General features: G+C 36.6%; 1 protein-coding gene across 6 annotated transcripts in view; it reads left to right on the top strand.

The window, feature by feature from the left end:
- The window catches only part of Rab30 (RAB30, member RAS oncogene family), an 83891-nt gene extending 72486 nt beyond the window's left edge, over window positions 1-11405 (top strand). For all 6 annotated transcript variants that reach the window (XM_074081771.1, XM_074081779.1, XM_074081774.1 and 3 more), the window contains exon 5: window positions 3269-11405. In XM_074081771.1, coding sequence (XP_073937872.1) covers window positions 3269-3519 — 251 coding nt within the window. In that variant the 3' untranslated portion in view covers window positions 3520-11405. The remainder of the gene's footprint in view (window positions 1-3268) is intronic.
- The last annotated feature ends 3603 nt before the right edge of the window (window positions 11406-15008 follow it).

The raw sequence follows: 15008 nt of genomic DNA on the forward strand, positions 1-15008 counted from the left end.
CTTGAAGCATTTCAAAGCCCCCAGCTCTGGCTTTGTGCTTTCTTTGTGTTCCACAGAAAACCCTTGAGACCTTGAGTCAAGGCATATAACTACCTCGGTTTTTGTCTAAGGAAGTTAAATGAATACTTGAGGGGAGATGATTAATTAATTCAATATGAAAGAAGAATTGACTTAAAAAATTTTGGTAGGGAAAATTTCAAATATAATCAAAGTAGGAAAAAACAATACAGAGAATCCCTATGTGTACATATCTCAACTTCAACAATTATAACCTAGCTAGTGGCCAATTTTATTTTATCTGTTCCCCATCTATTCTGTCCACTTTCCATACTTAGGTTATTTTGAAGCAAATCCAAAATGTTTGTACTGTCTTTCAATAATATCAGTGTGTGTCTCTGAAAAACAAGTTGTTAATTTTTTTCTTAAAAAAGAAAACCTAGGCTGGGTGTGGTGGTGCACACTGTAATCCCAGCTACTTGGGAGGCAAATGCAGAAGGATCACAGTTTGAGGCCAGCCTGGACAAAGGTAGTGTGGGACCCTATTTCAAAAACAAACTAAAGAAATGTAGCTCAAGTGGTAAAACGCTTGTCTAGCAAGTGTGAGCCCTGAGTTTAAGCCCCAGAATCACCAAAACAAAACAAAAACCCAAAAAACCTAACTACAGTGCCACTTTCACACCTAAAAAATGAACAACTTCAAAATTCACCAGTGTTCAAATTTCTCTGATCAATTCATAAATTTTTTTAAAACTTTTCTTATCAAGATCCAAATAAGGTTCATATGGTATACTTGATTACATCTTTTAACTCTCCTTTTGTCTATTTGTAGGTTCTTCCACCACTTTTTTCTCTTCGAATTTACTGTTAAAGCATTTGTTCTTTAGAGTATACAAGTATAAATTTTATTTACCTGTGGTGTCATTTGGCATGTTCCTCCATCACCCATATTTCAAAGATTTATAGATAAATCTAGAGATCTAATGAGATTTAAGGTTTTTAAAAAACTTTTTATTTATTTATTTATTATTTTTTTGATGGGACTATAGTTTGAACTCAAGGCTTGTGCTTACAAAGCAGGCATTCTACCACTTGAGCCGCACCTCCAGTCCATTTTGCTCTAGGAGATGGGTGGGGGGTCTCATGAATTATTGGCCTAGGCTGGCCTTGAACTATGATCCTCCCGATCTCAGTCTCCCAAGTAGTGCCTGGTTAGAGATTCAGAGTTTTTTTTAAAGCAAAAACGTTCCATAGATGGTATTTCAAGTTCAGTTCTCATAGATCAAGAAAGAAGAATGTTTTATTCTTTTTTTTTTAATTCACACTTTTCAAGGCAATGATTTGATTTCCTAAGATTTTGCAAAAGTAACTACCAAAACTTGTTTATATTTTAATATAATATGGACCTGTAGACTTAAATGTATTTTTAATTCCTTGCAATTATTATTGATGTTATAGTCTTTCCAATTTTGATGGTAGAAGCATCTTTAAATGGACGTCTGAGTCCTTTTGACACAACCCAGAAATCTTTGATAATTTTCTTACTTTCAGGCATGACAAGTGTCCCACGTACATTTTATGTGTTTCCTGCCCCAGACCTGGAGTTAGCTATTTCTTCAAGATGTGCTGTTTCTTTTTAAAGGGAAGTTTATATTTAGAGACCACACCCTAGATGCTAGGGGGTCCTTCTTACTGGTGGGTTGTTGTTTCTAAGCTTTTCAGTGTTCAGAGCTTGTATGTATGCAGGCAGATGGTGCACTCTATAGGATCCAAAGTGGGTTTCCTTGTTAGACTTTAGGAAGTGTTCTGACTCACAAGACTACCATAAGCCAAATGTGGCCTCACCTTCACCTAGAAAGATACGGGACAATAAACATAGCTCAATGGCAGGTCAGCATTGCACATCCCTTGTCAGAGAAAGTAGTCCTTATAGCAGTCCACATAGTCTTCCTGGACAGTTCATGTGTCAGGAAATAAAACTCACTTTAAGCAAGTGCAGGAACTGCCCTGACTTAGAAGTCCCATAGGACAACTCCACAGGCATAACTGTCAGGATCTCTTCAAGTGAAGAATCAGCACAGTCAGGGAAGCCCACAGTTATGGTTCCATTAGGTATTTATAATTCATACATAGAACTTCCAGGCTGGAGTAATTTATCAATTGGGTCATTTAAGCAGTGTTGCCAGGAAACACAGTTGACATATCACTTTTGTCAGGTCTCAGGGAGAATAGATGTAGAAAACTTTTGAAAGATAACATACACCATGAATTATTCATATGATACTGGCATTTATATTTCAGGACTATGGAAATTTTAGTTAACTTTATTAATCTTATATCTGTATTTTGTCTTTCTCATGCCAAAAATCCCAGTTCCCATTGACACCAGCAAATTACTCATCTGCTTTATCCCTTTATACACATAGCAGCCTCAGAATAACACCACCAGCAGTGCCATCAGCAAGATGATTACTGAAACAATTAGACTTTTTCCTTCAATTCCTTTTGTTCTTGATGTTTATATTTAAGGATGGACGGTTACATTAGCATATCTTAAATTCCCTTGAAATAGTTGTATGTGGTTGTATCACAGTATGATGAACACATTTACTGAATTTTGCTTTCAGTTTTTAGGGACTTCTTTTTAAATTTAATTATGTATTGTTTAATTATATCTAATTGTCTAGCTACTTAAAACATTTATAAATTTCTGAACTCGAATTTATAAAATAAAGTATATTCAGAGAGGTCTGGTTTCTAGCCCTATCCCCTCAACACTTTTACTTTCATAAGTTACTATTATCTTTTAAATTAAGATCTTAAAAATAAGCAAACAAAATATGACATATGCATATGTATGTGTACACTCCTTTATATCCTTCCCTCTATCTTAGGAGGGAATTATATGAGTTATATATACTTTTTTCTGCTTTGCTTTTTGTACTTAATCATATATTCTACTTTTCTTACTTCATGGCTATGTATATAAATATTTCCTATCTTCTTTCCACAGGGGCAAATACTCCATTGTGTGCACGCACTGTAGTTCTTCACACAGCACCCTACCGATGGGCATCTGGGTTGTTTCCAGTTCTTTGCTATTGTGGATGGTGCTGGTGTTTAAAATGCACATTCCCGTAACCAGTCACATTTGCTTTGCTACTAACCCATCTGTCTGCTTTGACGTCAGATCTGGAATTGAATTGTGATGCTTCTGAACCTGTACAAAGTCAAATGATGATTCTTTTCCTTGATTTTATCGCTATTCTAGGCAACAAGATTGACCTGGCCGACAGGAGGGAGGTCTCCCAGCAGAGAGCGGAAGAGTTCTCGGAGGCTCAGGACATGTACTATCTGGAGACCTCAGCTAAGGAGTCTGATAATGTGGAGAAACTCTTTCTGGACTTAGCATGCCGGCTCATCAGTGAAGCCCGACAGAACACCCTGGTGAACAATGTGTCCTCACCCTTGCCTGGAGAAGGGAAAAGCATCAGCTATTTGACTTGTTGTAATTTCAACTAAAGGTTAAGGCAAGGAGAAGCAAAGGGAATCAGCAGCTGCCCCGATGGGCCATGAGTTGCTAGGGAGATCTGGCAGTGACTGTGGCTCCGCTCTCGGACCTTATGACTCCTGTGGGCTCCTGAGCTTACAAAGCATGCAGGCCTAGGGCCTTGTCCACAGGCCAGCATTAGCAGAACATATAATGGTTTCACTCTTTTGCAGTTTGGAGTTGGAGCAAGGAGAAAATTGCACTAAGCACTCCATGATCTGCAGAGCATGTTGCTTTTGTTTTTTAAAAAAGCAAGTAAAAGCGCATTCCTGAACACAGTCCAGGGGGCAATGTGTGTCGGAATCCCTCCTGCACGTCACTGGGTTCACGTGGGGGCTGTTCTTTAGGGCTGTGGTGATAATCTTCTGGTGGCCCTGGCTTTCTTGTCTACCAGGTAAACCAAAACTGGGAAGGCCAAGTACTTTCTCTGTGGAGGGTACTGATGACTCCGTGGAGATTTTGACAAGTGTTATTTCTTTTGTTCACAGGCACTTTCAAAAACTTTGGGATGTAAAATAAAATGAAACATTTACTCATGACCAACAGTAGCAATCATTGTTTTAATAATATATACAAGCTCCATGACTCCTTTTGGTGCTAATGATTCTGCTGTTCCACAGATCAAACGTTTAGTACATTGATGTCCTTAAATGTATAACACAGAAATAAAAAAGGAAATGAGGGAATTCCAAGAACAGCACTCTTTTTCAAAGTCTCATTATTACCTTTTCTAGGATGGATTTATTGGGAAAGAGAATACTTTTTCTTTCATGTTCCCCTTTAAATATCTTCTTTAAATTTTCTTCTGTTATTTCATCTCTACTGCCCTTTAAGTAAATGAAAATTTGAAAAATAGGGAAAAATACAAATGGTTACAGATATTCTAATATCAGTTCTAAGACGTTTCAAGTAGTATGAGAAGAGAGACCAGATATGACCGAAATACTGTGTGAGGCAGAGCACAGTCCTTGATAACAGGTCACACTTTTACTTCCTGGTACTATCCTTGGACAGACCAAGGCTTAGGATTTTGTAGATATTTTAGTATGATAAATGAGAACAGCAACAGATGAAAAGCCTCACAAATCATTTTTGTATCTTCAATAACCATAGAAAAATTGTGCTTGTAGAAGCAGGTTTAGTTGTAATTTAATGTTACTCTCAGACTCATGGACAATACATTCTTTCCCTTCTCTCTCTTTCCTGGTCTCCCTTTTGGTCCTCCTTTCCCCTCTCCCTCTCATCCTAATACGCATGCGTTACTGCAAATCTCCAATTTAGATGGAGGTATCTATGCCTTTACTTAGCCAAGTTTAAAACAGGACTGAAACTGGAAGACCTGCTGCTGAATATGTGTTCCTGTTTCTTCGGTGCCATTCATTGATACCTTGCAATTTGTTCACTGATGTAAAAGCAAATTGGGAAAATAATTAAACCTGGACGCTGTCAGTGCTGTTGGGTGTTTCTGTAGCTGCCGTGTGGCATGACTGAGGGGTGGGTAATGGAAGAAGGATATGACTTATAATTCTACTGTTGCTGTAGGCAGTGACAATCTCACTCCTGGAATGGTGATGTTTGAAAGCCACTTAATTGTAAAGAAATGAGTCATGTAGGGCACAATACTGACAAAGCCTTTCTAGTGTTTTTCTAACAGGTTCCAGAATGACCAATCTTTTGCACATGTGGGATTGCACACATTATCGAGGGACTGATATGTCTGATTGGCCTCACTGTGTTTTTCTTGATTCTATGGGAAAGTGAAAGGGACCCCAGAAGTTTGAATTCTCTTGCTTTTAAAACATCTTTGTAGGAAGGAAAAATTACTTTAATAGAAACCAAGATAATTTATAATTATTACCTTTCCCTTCCCATTTTCTACCCTAAGCCAGCAAGTACAGATATCAAAAAATAAATTAATCAAGATGGGCTATAGCATTTATCTTTTTAAACTGTGAAAAAAAGTCCCTGTATTTAGATTTAGTACTTTTCTTTAGAGCAAAAATCTAATGCCTTGTAGTATCTGATGACCCAACTTTGTCTCTCAGTAGCAAATGTGTTAAAAATAAAGTTGCTTTGTGAACTTCAAGGGCTTTGTAGAATGGACTAGTGTGGGTCCAACATAACAGCTTCTAGAGCCACACGTGTATTATGGAATTCTTATTTCCTAGGGATTGTCCTCTCTATCTGCCCTTGACCAGACTCAGAAGGAAATTAGAGAACTCTACTCTTGGCCTCTTTCTTCCCTGGATTCCTTCTAATGTTTCTGCGGCTCACCGTCACCTATCCATATCTCATCAGCGGGGACACATGAGAATATGTTGGTCTTTAGTTTTCTTCCTTCTTAGTTCTGTGAATTTCAGATTAGTCCTTATGGTATATCTCAAGTTTGAGAATAATCCCTGAAAATATTGTAGGTACAACTATATTGCCAAGAAGGATTTTTTGTTAAATAGAAATTCTTTCAAGTAGAACTTGAGAACGGATGTTTATTAAATGAAATCATCTTAATCCATGGCAGGACCTAAACATTAGTGTGTCAATAATTCTTATTGTCAGGCAATATTTGCTGAGATGAGCTTACTTAACATAAAAATGCTTATTTAATGGTAGATTTTAAAAATTGCTTTATTGTAATTAGTTTGACTTAGCCTGGCAAATAAGACCATCACAGCCCCTGTCTTCTATTTTTGGTGTGATCTTTTTCTTCTTTTAATGGAGTTATTAAATATGTGGCAATTTTGTTTTCAGTTTCTGATGAAAACACATATTCATGTTATGGAGTCAAGTTTGGAAAAATCTATGAAACTATGTAATTTGCTGATACTAATGATAGTATGACTTCGTGTAGGACTGTGTTCTCAAAGAATTTTGTGTTTTTTCCTTTGCCTATCAAGGCTTTTTGCTCTTTTGCATTTTGTATTAGCTCTGTTGAATTGTATTAACATTTAATTTTTTATTATACAGGGCCAATTTTTTGTAAACTGTATATGTTAAGCCATTGGCTTTATGCCTTTATTTTTTTTTTTAACCTCTTTTTGTCATTTTATGTTAGCATCTCTTCCTGAGTAAGGTGGCAAGAAAATAACTTGAAATGAAACTCAAATGGACTGACTTGACAGTATGTTAAGTTCTGATTTGAAGTTTGGTTTAAAAAAAAGATAGAAACTACTAATCAAAATAAGATTTTTGGATCAGGATTATTTAAAGCAATTAGACTTGTTGCAGGGAGGGAGAAGATTGAACAGAGGACTGGATTCTTTATCTTTCTTCTTCATGAGTGTATGCCTTGGGAGGACACTGGCGACTCCTGCACTGTTAGACCAATGACTTGTCTCATCTGTCCTTTAAGCCATCCCATAATTCCTCCAGATCAAACAACAAGTTTAAGTTAATGACTTGTTTAGAATAATGATTTTGAACTGGTGTCCTGATTAAAGTGAATTTTTTTATGAACAAAGCCACAGAATGAGATCGTATTGTAACAAGAAAAAAAAAAAAAAACCAAACATTTTTTCATATATTGTACCAATGGCCTTAAAGATGGAAATTTTCTATTTCTTAATTCTATAGAACTCTGTGTATTTAATGGTCATATATTCTTTAGGATCACTTCTTCACTAGCCTCTGGAAGAACTCTTAGGGTTTGCATTCTTTTTTTTTCCTAGAATTTTAACTGCAATTGGTTACTTTCTTTCTCAAAGATGGTCTGGCAAGTGTATTTTGATGTAACTGTAATAATGCTTTTGAAAGTTAGCTAGAAAATCAAAAGCACTGAAAAAGACCTTTGCATCTCATCCTTCTGAAAAAAAAATGTATTCTACGTAAGCAGTATGACTAAGCATTAACTTGTGGCTAAAAGAGGCATGTCTTTTCTTTTTGGATTTTGTTTCTGTGACACAGGTCTATTTGTGTTTGAAAGGAAAGCTGCCTTCACTTGCATTGTACACACTGATAATTTCTTCATATTTAGTTAAATCATTCCTTCAGACCTCTAATTAATACAGTGATGTTAGAATAAGGGAGATGGCACTTCACTTTCTTTTCTAAGTCCCATGATGTCGGAATGTTACAATAATTGCTGGGAGTCATACTTTGGCTATGCCTCAATTTGTTTTTAATTTCAATGTCATAAAATTTAAGACATTTGAAGAATACTTGAAGGATTTTTGTGAGACCTATTTGGAACAGGAGAATATAATTAGTACATTACAGCAGGATGCTCTGTAGTTCAAAGATATGGAATGAGGCCCATTACTAGAGGCTGTGAGAGAGAGCTACAGGTTTGGGTTTGATGTCAGAGAGAACTTTCTTAAAAAGTTGGTTCCCCTGGAATGGGCTACCTCATGTAATAGCCTCTGTTGAGCAGCGAGTAGATAAAAACTGGGCAAAGAGGATGTGGAGAGGATGCAAACATTGGTTGAAGATTGGCTCAGATGATCTCTTAATTTGAAATTTTATACTACAGTATTTTGCAACTCATGACATGTTCAATTATCTGTTCACTCACACAGCTAATAAATTAAAAAAAAAAAACAACTTTTGCTCTTCTGTCACAAATATACCCTACCTCCAGGGAAGAGCTTGGTTATGTGTCTTTAGGCTGAGAGAATGGCTTGTCATTATGCCCTAAGCTGGGATGCCTTGTCCATTCTTTCATCAGTGTCCTACTGACATCACAAACAGATTCTTGAGTTAAAAATAAAAGATATTGTTTAGTAGAAGTTATGTCTAATCATGGAAATTATTCAACTTGCTTAATGAATAATAATGTCTCGGCAGGATTTCAGAACAGGTCTTGTAGCAAATCAGACTCTTGCCATTAAAGATCCCACCAACAGCCCAGCATGAAATTTTGCAGCACGCATGAGAAGTGGGTTGTGGGTCAATGGAATAAAGCAGTCCTCAAGATCTATTTTAGAAAAGTCTCAATGACACTTGGTGGGTTTCATTGATTCTCCTGAGAAAGTGAGGTTAAAAGAGCTGAGGACAAATTACCTCATGTAGAAAGTAACAAAACATAGGTCTTTGATTTGAGAATGACAGAACTATAAGTAATTTTTGCTGATTAAAACCTATGAAGCAAATGACTTCACCTGCAGAGCTGGTAGATGGATCTTCATTGGTCTTTTAAAAAAAAGTCATGGTCTTTAAGCTATATGGCGAGAAACATACTTGAGTTTATGTGAGACCTTCTGACTCCTTTGAAGAAGAGGTCAGAGTACAAAGGCCAGCAGACAGTTCTTTGACTTCCTGAGGTATATGTGTTGAAGTTTATTTTCCCCTGATTTAAAGCAGAATTAGACATGCTGTGTTCTAGTTCTTGGAGAAATCCTTGGTGGATGGTGACTTTGACACCCACCAAGAACACTAGATTAGGTGTGAGCAGCCCAATAATGCACAACAGTTAGCTGTGACCTTAGGCAAAGCACAACATTTTGAGCATCAGTTTTCTCATCTGAGATAGACCTGTTAGGATTATTGTGGAAATTAGGTAAGTTGAAAGAACAGTGCTCAGTAAATACTAAGTATTCAAATATTAGTTCTTTTCTCCCTAATTAAGAGAAACTTTTTAGGGTTGGGCATGGTGATGACATGTGTCTGTATTCCCTGCTACTTGGGAGGCTGAGGTGTGAGGAGTGCTTCAAGACCAACTACGGCAACACAGGGAGACCTGAGATAGTTTGATATAAGTATAGATTCTTGAGAGAAAAAACAAATCCTGGCTTCAAAGAAAAACATTACATTTCTGAAAATGCTCCTTAAAAGGAAATCACTTATTTGACCTACTTTTGAATATAACTGTCACCCATCTGTTTCTTTACATCTTCTTGAAGGATTCTCTCTTTCTCTACAGGCAATTATAAACTTCTTATCAGGAAGTTTAATCTTAGAACTGAAATACCTCAGTGCAATTTAAAACTCTTGATCCCATTCTTTATGGAAAGAAAAATGGATTGGTCCTTATCTTTTTAAGAAAGCACATTTGCCATTTATTGTCCTTTGCCTAATATTTTTTAAATGACAGAAAAAGCTTATTAAGGTGATAATTATTCTTTTGGTGAATGTCAGGATGTATATTTATTAACTCAGCTTCTTAAGGTTATCCCATTTAGATCACAATTTTATTGATTAACAGTTCAATTATACATGTATTTTATTCTTTGGCTATAATATATAATTGATAACAAAGTGCTTTTGAAGAATAATTCTGGTTATGTGGTTCTTGCTTCCATCCCTGGGTAAAACTAAAATGCAAAATACTTAATTCTGGAGATCTCAGCAGCTAGTTAAAATATTTAGAGAAGTTGCTTTTGACGACTTAGTAAATCTTGATTTCTTTCCTTTTCTTATCTCTTCATTAAAACATGAATGTTTAACACAGTTTTAAGAAACAGGTTGGTCATTGAACTTTATAGCTCCATTCTTAATATTTGGCTATTGGTTTATGCATAGTATCTCAGTAAAATCCTTGTACATCATATATAAAATCTAATTGTCAGCTTCAATACAAGCCTAGTACTTGATTTTAAATGTTAATATACAAATAGTAACATGTATATTTTTGTGTGTACATGTATTATTATTACTTAACAAAAAGCCCATTAGAAATATAAGTCACCAATGATGTGAGTATAATTAGCTAAAAACATTCTGTAGAAAGATGATTAATGAAAAAAATCAATCAACATAAAAAGTAGGCAGGAAGGGAAGGGGAACCTGAAAAAAACAGTTTTAAGTAAAATTGTATCCTTGTTTTGAAAATTAAAATAAAATTCACATACCATACAACTCAAACTTTTCAAGTGTAAAATTTAGTGTTTTCTACTGTGTTCCCTACTTGTGCAATATCACCACTGTCTAACTTCAGAACATTTCATCATCTGAAAAAGAAACCCCATATCCATTAACAGCCACTCCTCATCTTCCTCCCCAGCCTCTGGCTACAACTCATCTCCTTTCTGTCTATGGATCTGCCTGTGCTGGACATTTCATATAAATATAACCCTACACTATGTGGCCTTTTGTGCCTGGCTTCTCTTAATGTTTTCAAAGCTCATCTATGTTGTAGCATGAAGCAATACATTTGTTTCATGGCTAAGTAATATTCCATTGTATGTATATACCACGTTTTCTTTGTCCATTCATCAGCTGATGGACATTTGGGTTGTTTCCACCTTTTGGCTATTATAAGTAATGCTGCTATGAACTTTTATGTAAATGGTTTTTTTTGTGGGCATATGTTTTTACATCTCTCCTAAAAGCAATTAACCTAACAAACCAAGTCAGTTGTATTTATTTAAATAGAACCTCTTAAAGTCCCACTTGGAGAATGCAACTTATGATATTAGTTAAATTGATCAATTAGGAGACCTCTCAGTAATGGCTAACAGTCCAATACATCCATAAGAATTTTCCTATGAGCCTGTCTGTGTAGATGATCAATTTCATGAAGACTGCTTCAGTCTTGTAAAAATTGCATTGTCATCAGAGTATTTCTAAAGTCTTCTGCATTTGTTTAAAGGATAGCTACAAATCAGACTGGAGAGGAATACTCATTTAATCTTTTAAGATTCAATGAAGGAGCATATTTAAAGTATAATTTCTTTTATATATTGACTGTCTTTCAAAGTCTTTATCTTTCTTCTTGAAAAAAGATCATCCAAACACCTGACTGTTCACTGTAGCTTGTTTATTATTAAGAAATAATTCATACTGAGAGTAAAAGTAAAAAGAATGTATTTTGTGTGCTAAGAATGAATGTATTTAACAAAACCTTTTTATTTGTAACAATTTTTTTAAAAATCTGGAAATTGCTTTCCCATGTACTTGTATATAAATAAACATTTCTTGTTGCCCACATTTGGACTATCATATGCCATGTCTCTGTGAATAAGTAAATAAGCTGCAAGTATACTAATGTCTTTCAGCAAAATGTGGAATGTGCCCTGCATTGGGACCTGGATACCTGAGTTTGAATTCTGGTTCTCTAAGTAGCTAACCTTGGACCATTCATTTAACATATTGCTCCATGTTTTTCTCCTCTGTGAAATAAAGGGCTAGATTAGATCACCTAAAAGGCCTCTCCCAATTATAGCATTATCTGAGACTATTCTGTTATATTCAGGATGTGAAAATTATATGCTAATTATTTATAGTGGTGAGAAAGATGCATTATCCTATCATATATCAGAACAAACTGGAAAAACATGAATATACATTGTAGTCCCAGTCCTGACACTGAGGTGCTAAAAATTCTAGATCTAGTCAGTAGGATGTTAGGGTAATCATCTTATTTCAGGTTTTAATTTTCCCAACTTCAAAATGTAGGCATTAGATTAGATATCTTTAAGGTCCCTTCCAGCCAGAACATATTTTTTACTTCTATATTCTTTAGAGATATCACTCAAGATATCCTTCACAATTTGGAATGAGGCTTACTTGCTCATCACTAGTAAGACATTCATTCATCCATCCATTCATTTATCCATCATTTATTGAGCACATGGTATAAGGCAAGCACAAGAACCTGCCTTTTAAATCCCTCCCTTCACTGCAGGAACCATAGATTTATACTTACTCTTGAAATTCATGTCCATTCCAATCCTTGCTTTTTACCCTCTGTCTTGGGACATTCATTTGTGAGATAGATGTCTTGGATTAAGAGCACAAGAGGGGTCAATCCCCAACACCACAAACAAACAAAACCTTTCTTGTCTGATGTGGCTCATACTCTGGAGGCTGAGTGTGGTAGTGTAATCTCAGCACTTCAGAGGTTAAGGCAGGAGGACCATTAGTTTGAAGCCAGTCTGGGCTACATGTAACGAGTTTCAGGTCAGCTTGAACTACATGATACCCTGCCTCAACCCACCTTCCCCCAGGAAAAAAAATAGGTTGATGACTGAATAGCAGCACCCAGCACCCATTTGTGCTCTGCAGCATGTCATGCAGCATTTTGAGATAAGTGATCATGGGAGAACACTGGAAATAAGAATGAGAGAAACTGGAAGATTCAAAGACCTGGACAACAGCATAGGAAGAGAATCATCCTGGTACCTGTGGTCCCAGATCCATAGCTGGGGAAAGGGGCAATCCCTCTTGTGCAGGCTCAGGGTGAAAAAGAGCATGGATATTGGCAAACCTAGCTACTGGAAAGCTCTGCAGCCCTCACAGGCTTGTAGGTTAACTAGTAAGTAGTCTGAATCCCACCTTGCTTTGGAACGGGATTTCATATCATCTCCCAGCAAACATTCAAAGTGCTGTAGCCAGGATCCACTTGAAAAGGTACCTACTTTTCTCAATTTGCACTGTTCTATGGGTCAGAAACTACTGCATATACCATCTCTGGGACTCCCAGGCATTCTAGTGCACTGGCTCAGTAGGTAGATACTTCACAAACCAAACTTGGCCCAGTAGAGTGACTCTGGCTCAAGCCCACTTAGCAACCTACTGTAGGGGATGGGTGTTGTGTGACAGAGGGCAACAGAGGACTCAGGAACAGAGAGGTCAGAGAGTTTCCCCTTTGGGACCAGTGGTATGGCAGGACCAAACACAGTCATCCACGTGGTTCCAGCCACCCCTCCCCTCAATGTTGCACATCAATGATATGGCATGGAAAGAATCCGTGGTTCCACTGATGCCCAGCACACTGAGGGATGCTGGTGGCTTTGAGCAATGCATAAATCCAGGCTGTCACCCTGCCCTAAGGCACATGACCTAACTTAGAGGTCCAGAGAGAAATTTTGACTATGGCACACCACCACTCAGTTCTGTGGGTACTTTAGTGAAATGAGTCTTGGGGAGAAAAGTCCCTAGTCATTACCTCACCCTCCAGGTGCACATTAGTTAAATGGAACAAACAGCAAACTTGCATCAATTTTTTTAAAGCTCATTCATATATACATCCTTATAGATGACAGGAAAAAGACAGAAATATGATTTCTCCCTCAAACATCTAAATATTTAGATCATTGTGTTCTCTTTTGGGCACTATGATGCCCACATACATAATTCTTTGTCAGATGGGAAAATAGTGTTACGAAAAACCTTTAGGATCATTGTCATTTGTTGATTTAATTTTTCCTGATCTGCCAACTGGCAGACTATACCTGATACATGCTATTTACATACCCCTAAACACATCTGTGGCAGAGAGATGAAATCTGGAGCTATATTTAAATCATAATTATAATGATGTGCTTTTAGCCAGGTGCTCACATCTGAATATTTTAAGAACCTGTAGTACAATTTGGGAACCGAAACATCTTATTTCCATAGTTGTAAGAAGCCATGTCAATATCTGAAACTTTGAAACTGCTATAGGGAAAACACTTGAAGATATGGATGTACATGTAGGTAATGACTTTCTGAATTGGACTCCAATAGCTTGGGAAATAAGAGCAAGAACTGACAAATTGGATTATATCAAATTAAAAAGTTTCTGCACAACTAAGGAAACAATTACTAGAATGAAGAGGCAACCCACAGAATGGGAGAAAAATCTTTGCAAACTATTCATCTGATAAAGGATTAATATCCAGAATATATAAAGACCTTAAAGAAATTAAACACCTTTGCCAGGCACTGGTGGCTCAGACCTATAAGACTAGTTACTAGGGAAGCAGAGATTAGGAGGATTTTGGTACAAGGTCAACCCTAGGCAAAATGAAAGCAACACCCTATCTCAAAAATACTCAACACAAAAAAGGGCTGGCAAAGAGGCTCAAGTGGTAGAGCACTCACCTAGCAAGCATGAGGCACTGAGTTCAAACCCCAGTACTGCAAAAAAGAAAAAATTAAATACCAAAAGAACAGTCAATCCAATTAATAAATGAGCAAATGAAATGAGCACACAGCTCTCAAAAGAAGTATAAATAGAAAATAAATACATGAAGAAATGTTCAACATCTTTAGCCGTAAAGAAAACACAAATCAAAGTGACACTGAGAATGACTACTGTCAGGGCAAAAAACAACAAATGCTGGTGAGGATGCAGAGAAAAAGGAACCCTTATTCACTGTTGTTGAGAGTATAAATTAGTGCAGCCACTATGGAAATCAGTATGGAGTTCCCTCAAAAAACTAAAAATAGACTACTACATGATCCTGCTATACCACTCTTGGACATATATCTAAAGGAATTTAAGTCAACACACAACAGAGATACCTGCGTACCCATGTTTATTGCAACACTGTTCACAATAGCCAAGCTATGGAATCAGTCTAGGTGCACAACTGATGAATAGATAAAAGAAAATGTGGTACATCTACAAAATAGTGTTAGTCATAAAGAAGAATGAAGACATGTTGTTTGTAGGAAAATGTATGGAACTGAAATCATGTTAAGCAAGATAAGTCAAACTCAGAAAGACAAATATCACCTGTTTTCATTCATATGCAGAAAATAGCCAGTTGTGGTGATGTATACTGAGAATCAACAAAGTGAAGAGGATGAGGCAGGAGAA

Source organism: Castor canadensis, chromosome 1 (assembly GCF_047511655.1).
Source record: "Castor canadensis chromosome 1, mCasCan1.hap1v2, whole genome shotgun sequence".
NCBI lineage: Eukaryota > Metazoa > Chordata > Mammalia > Rodentia > Castoridae > Castor > Castor canadensis.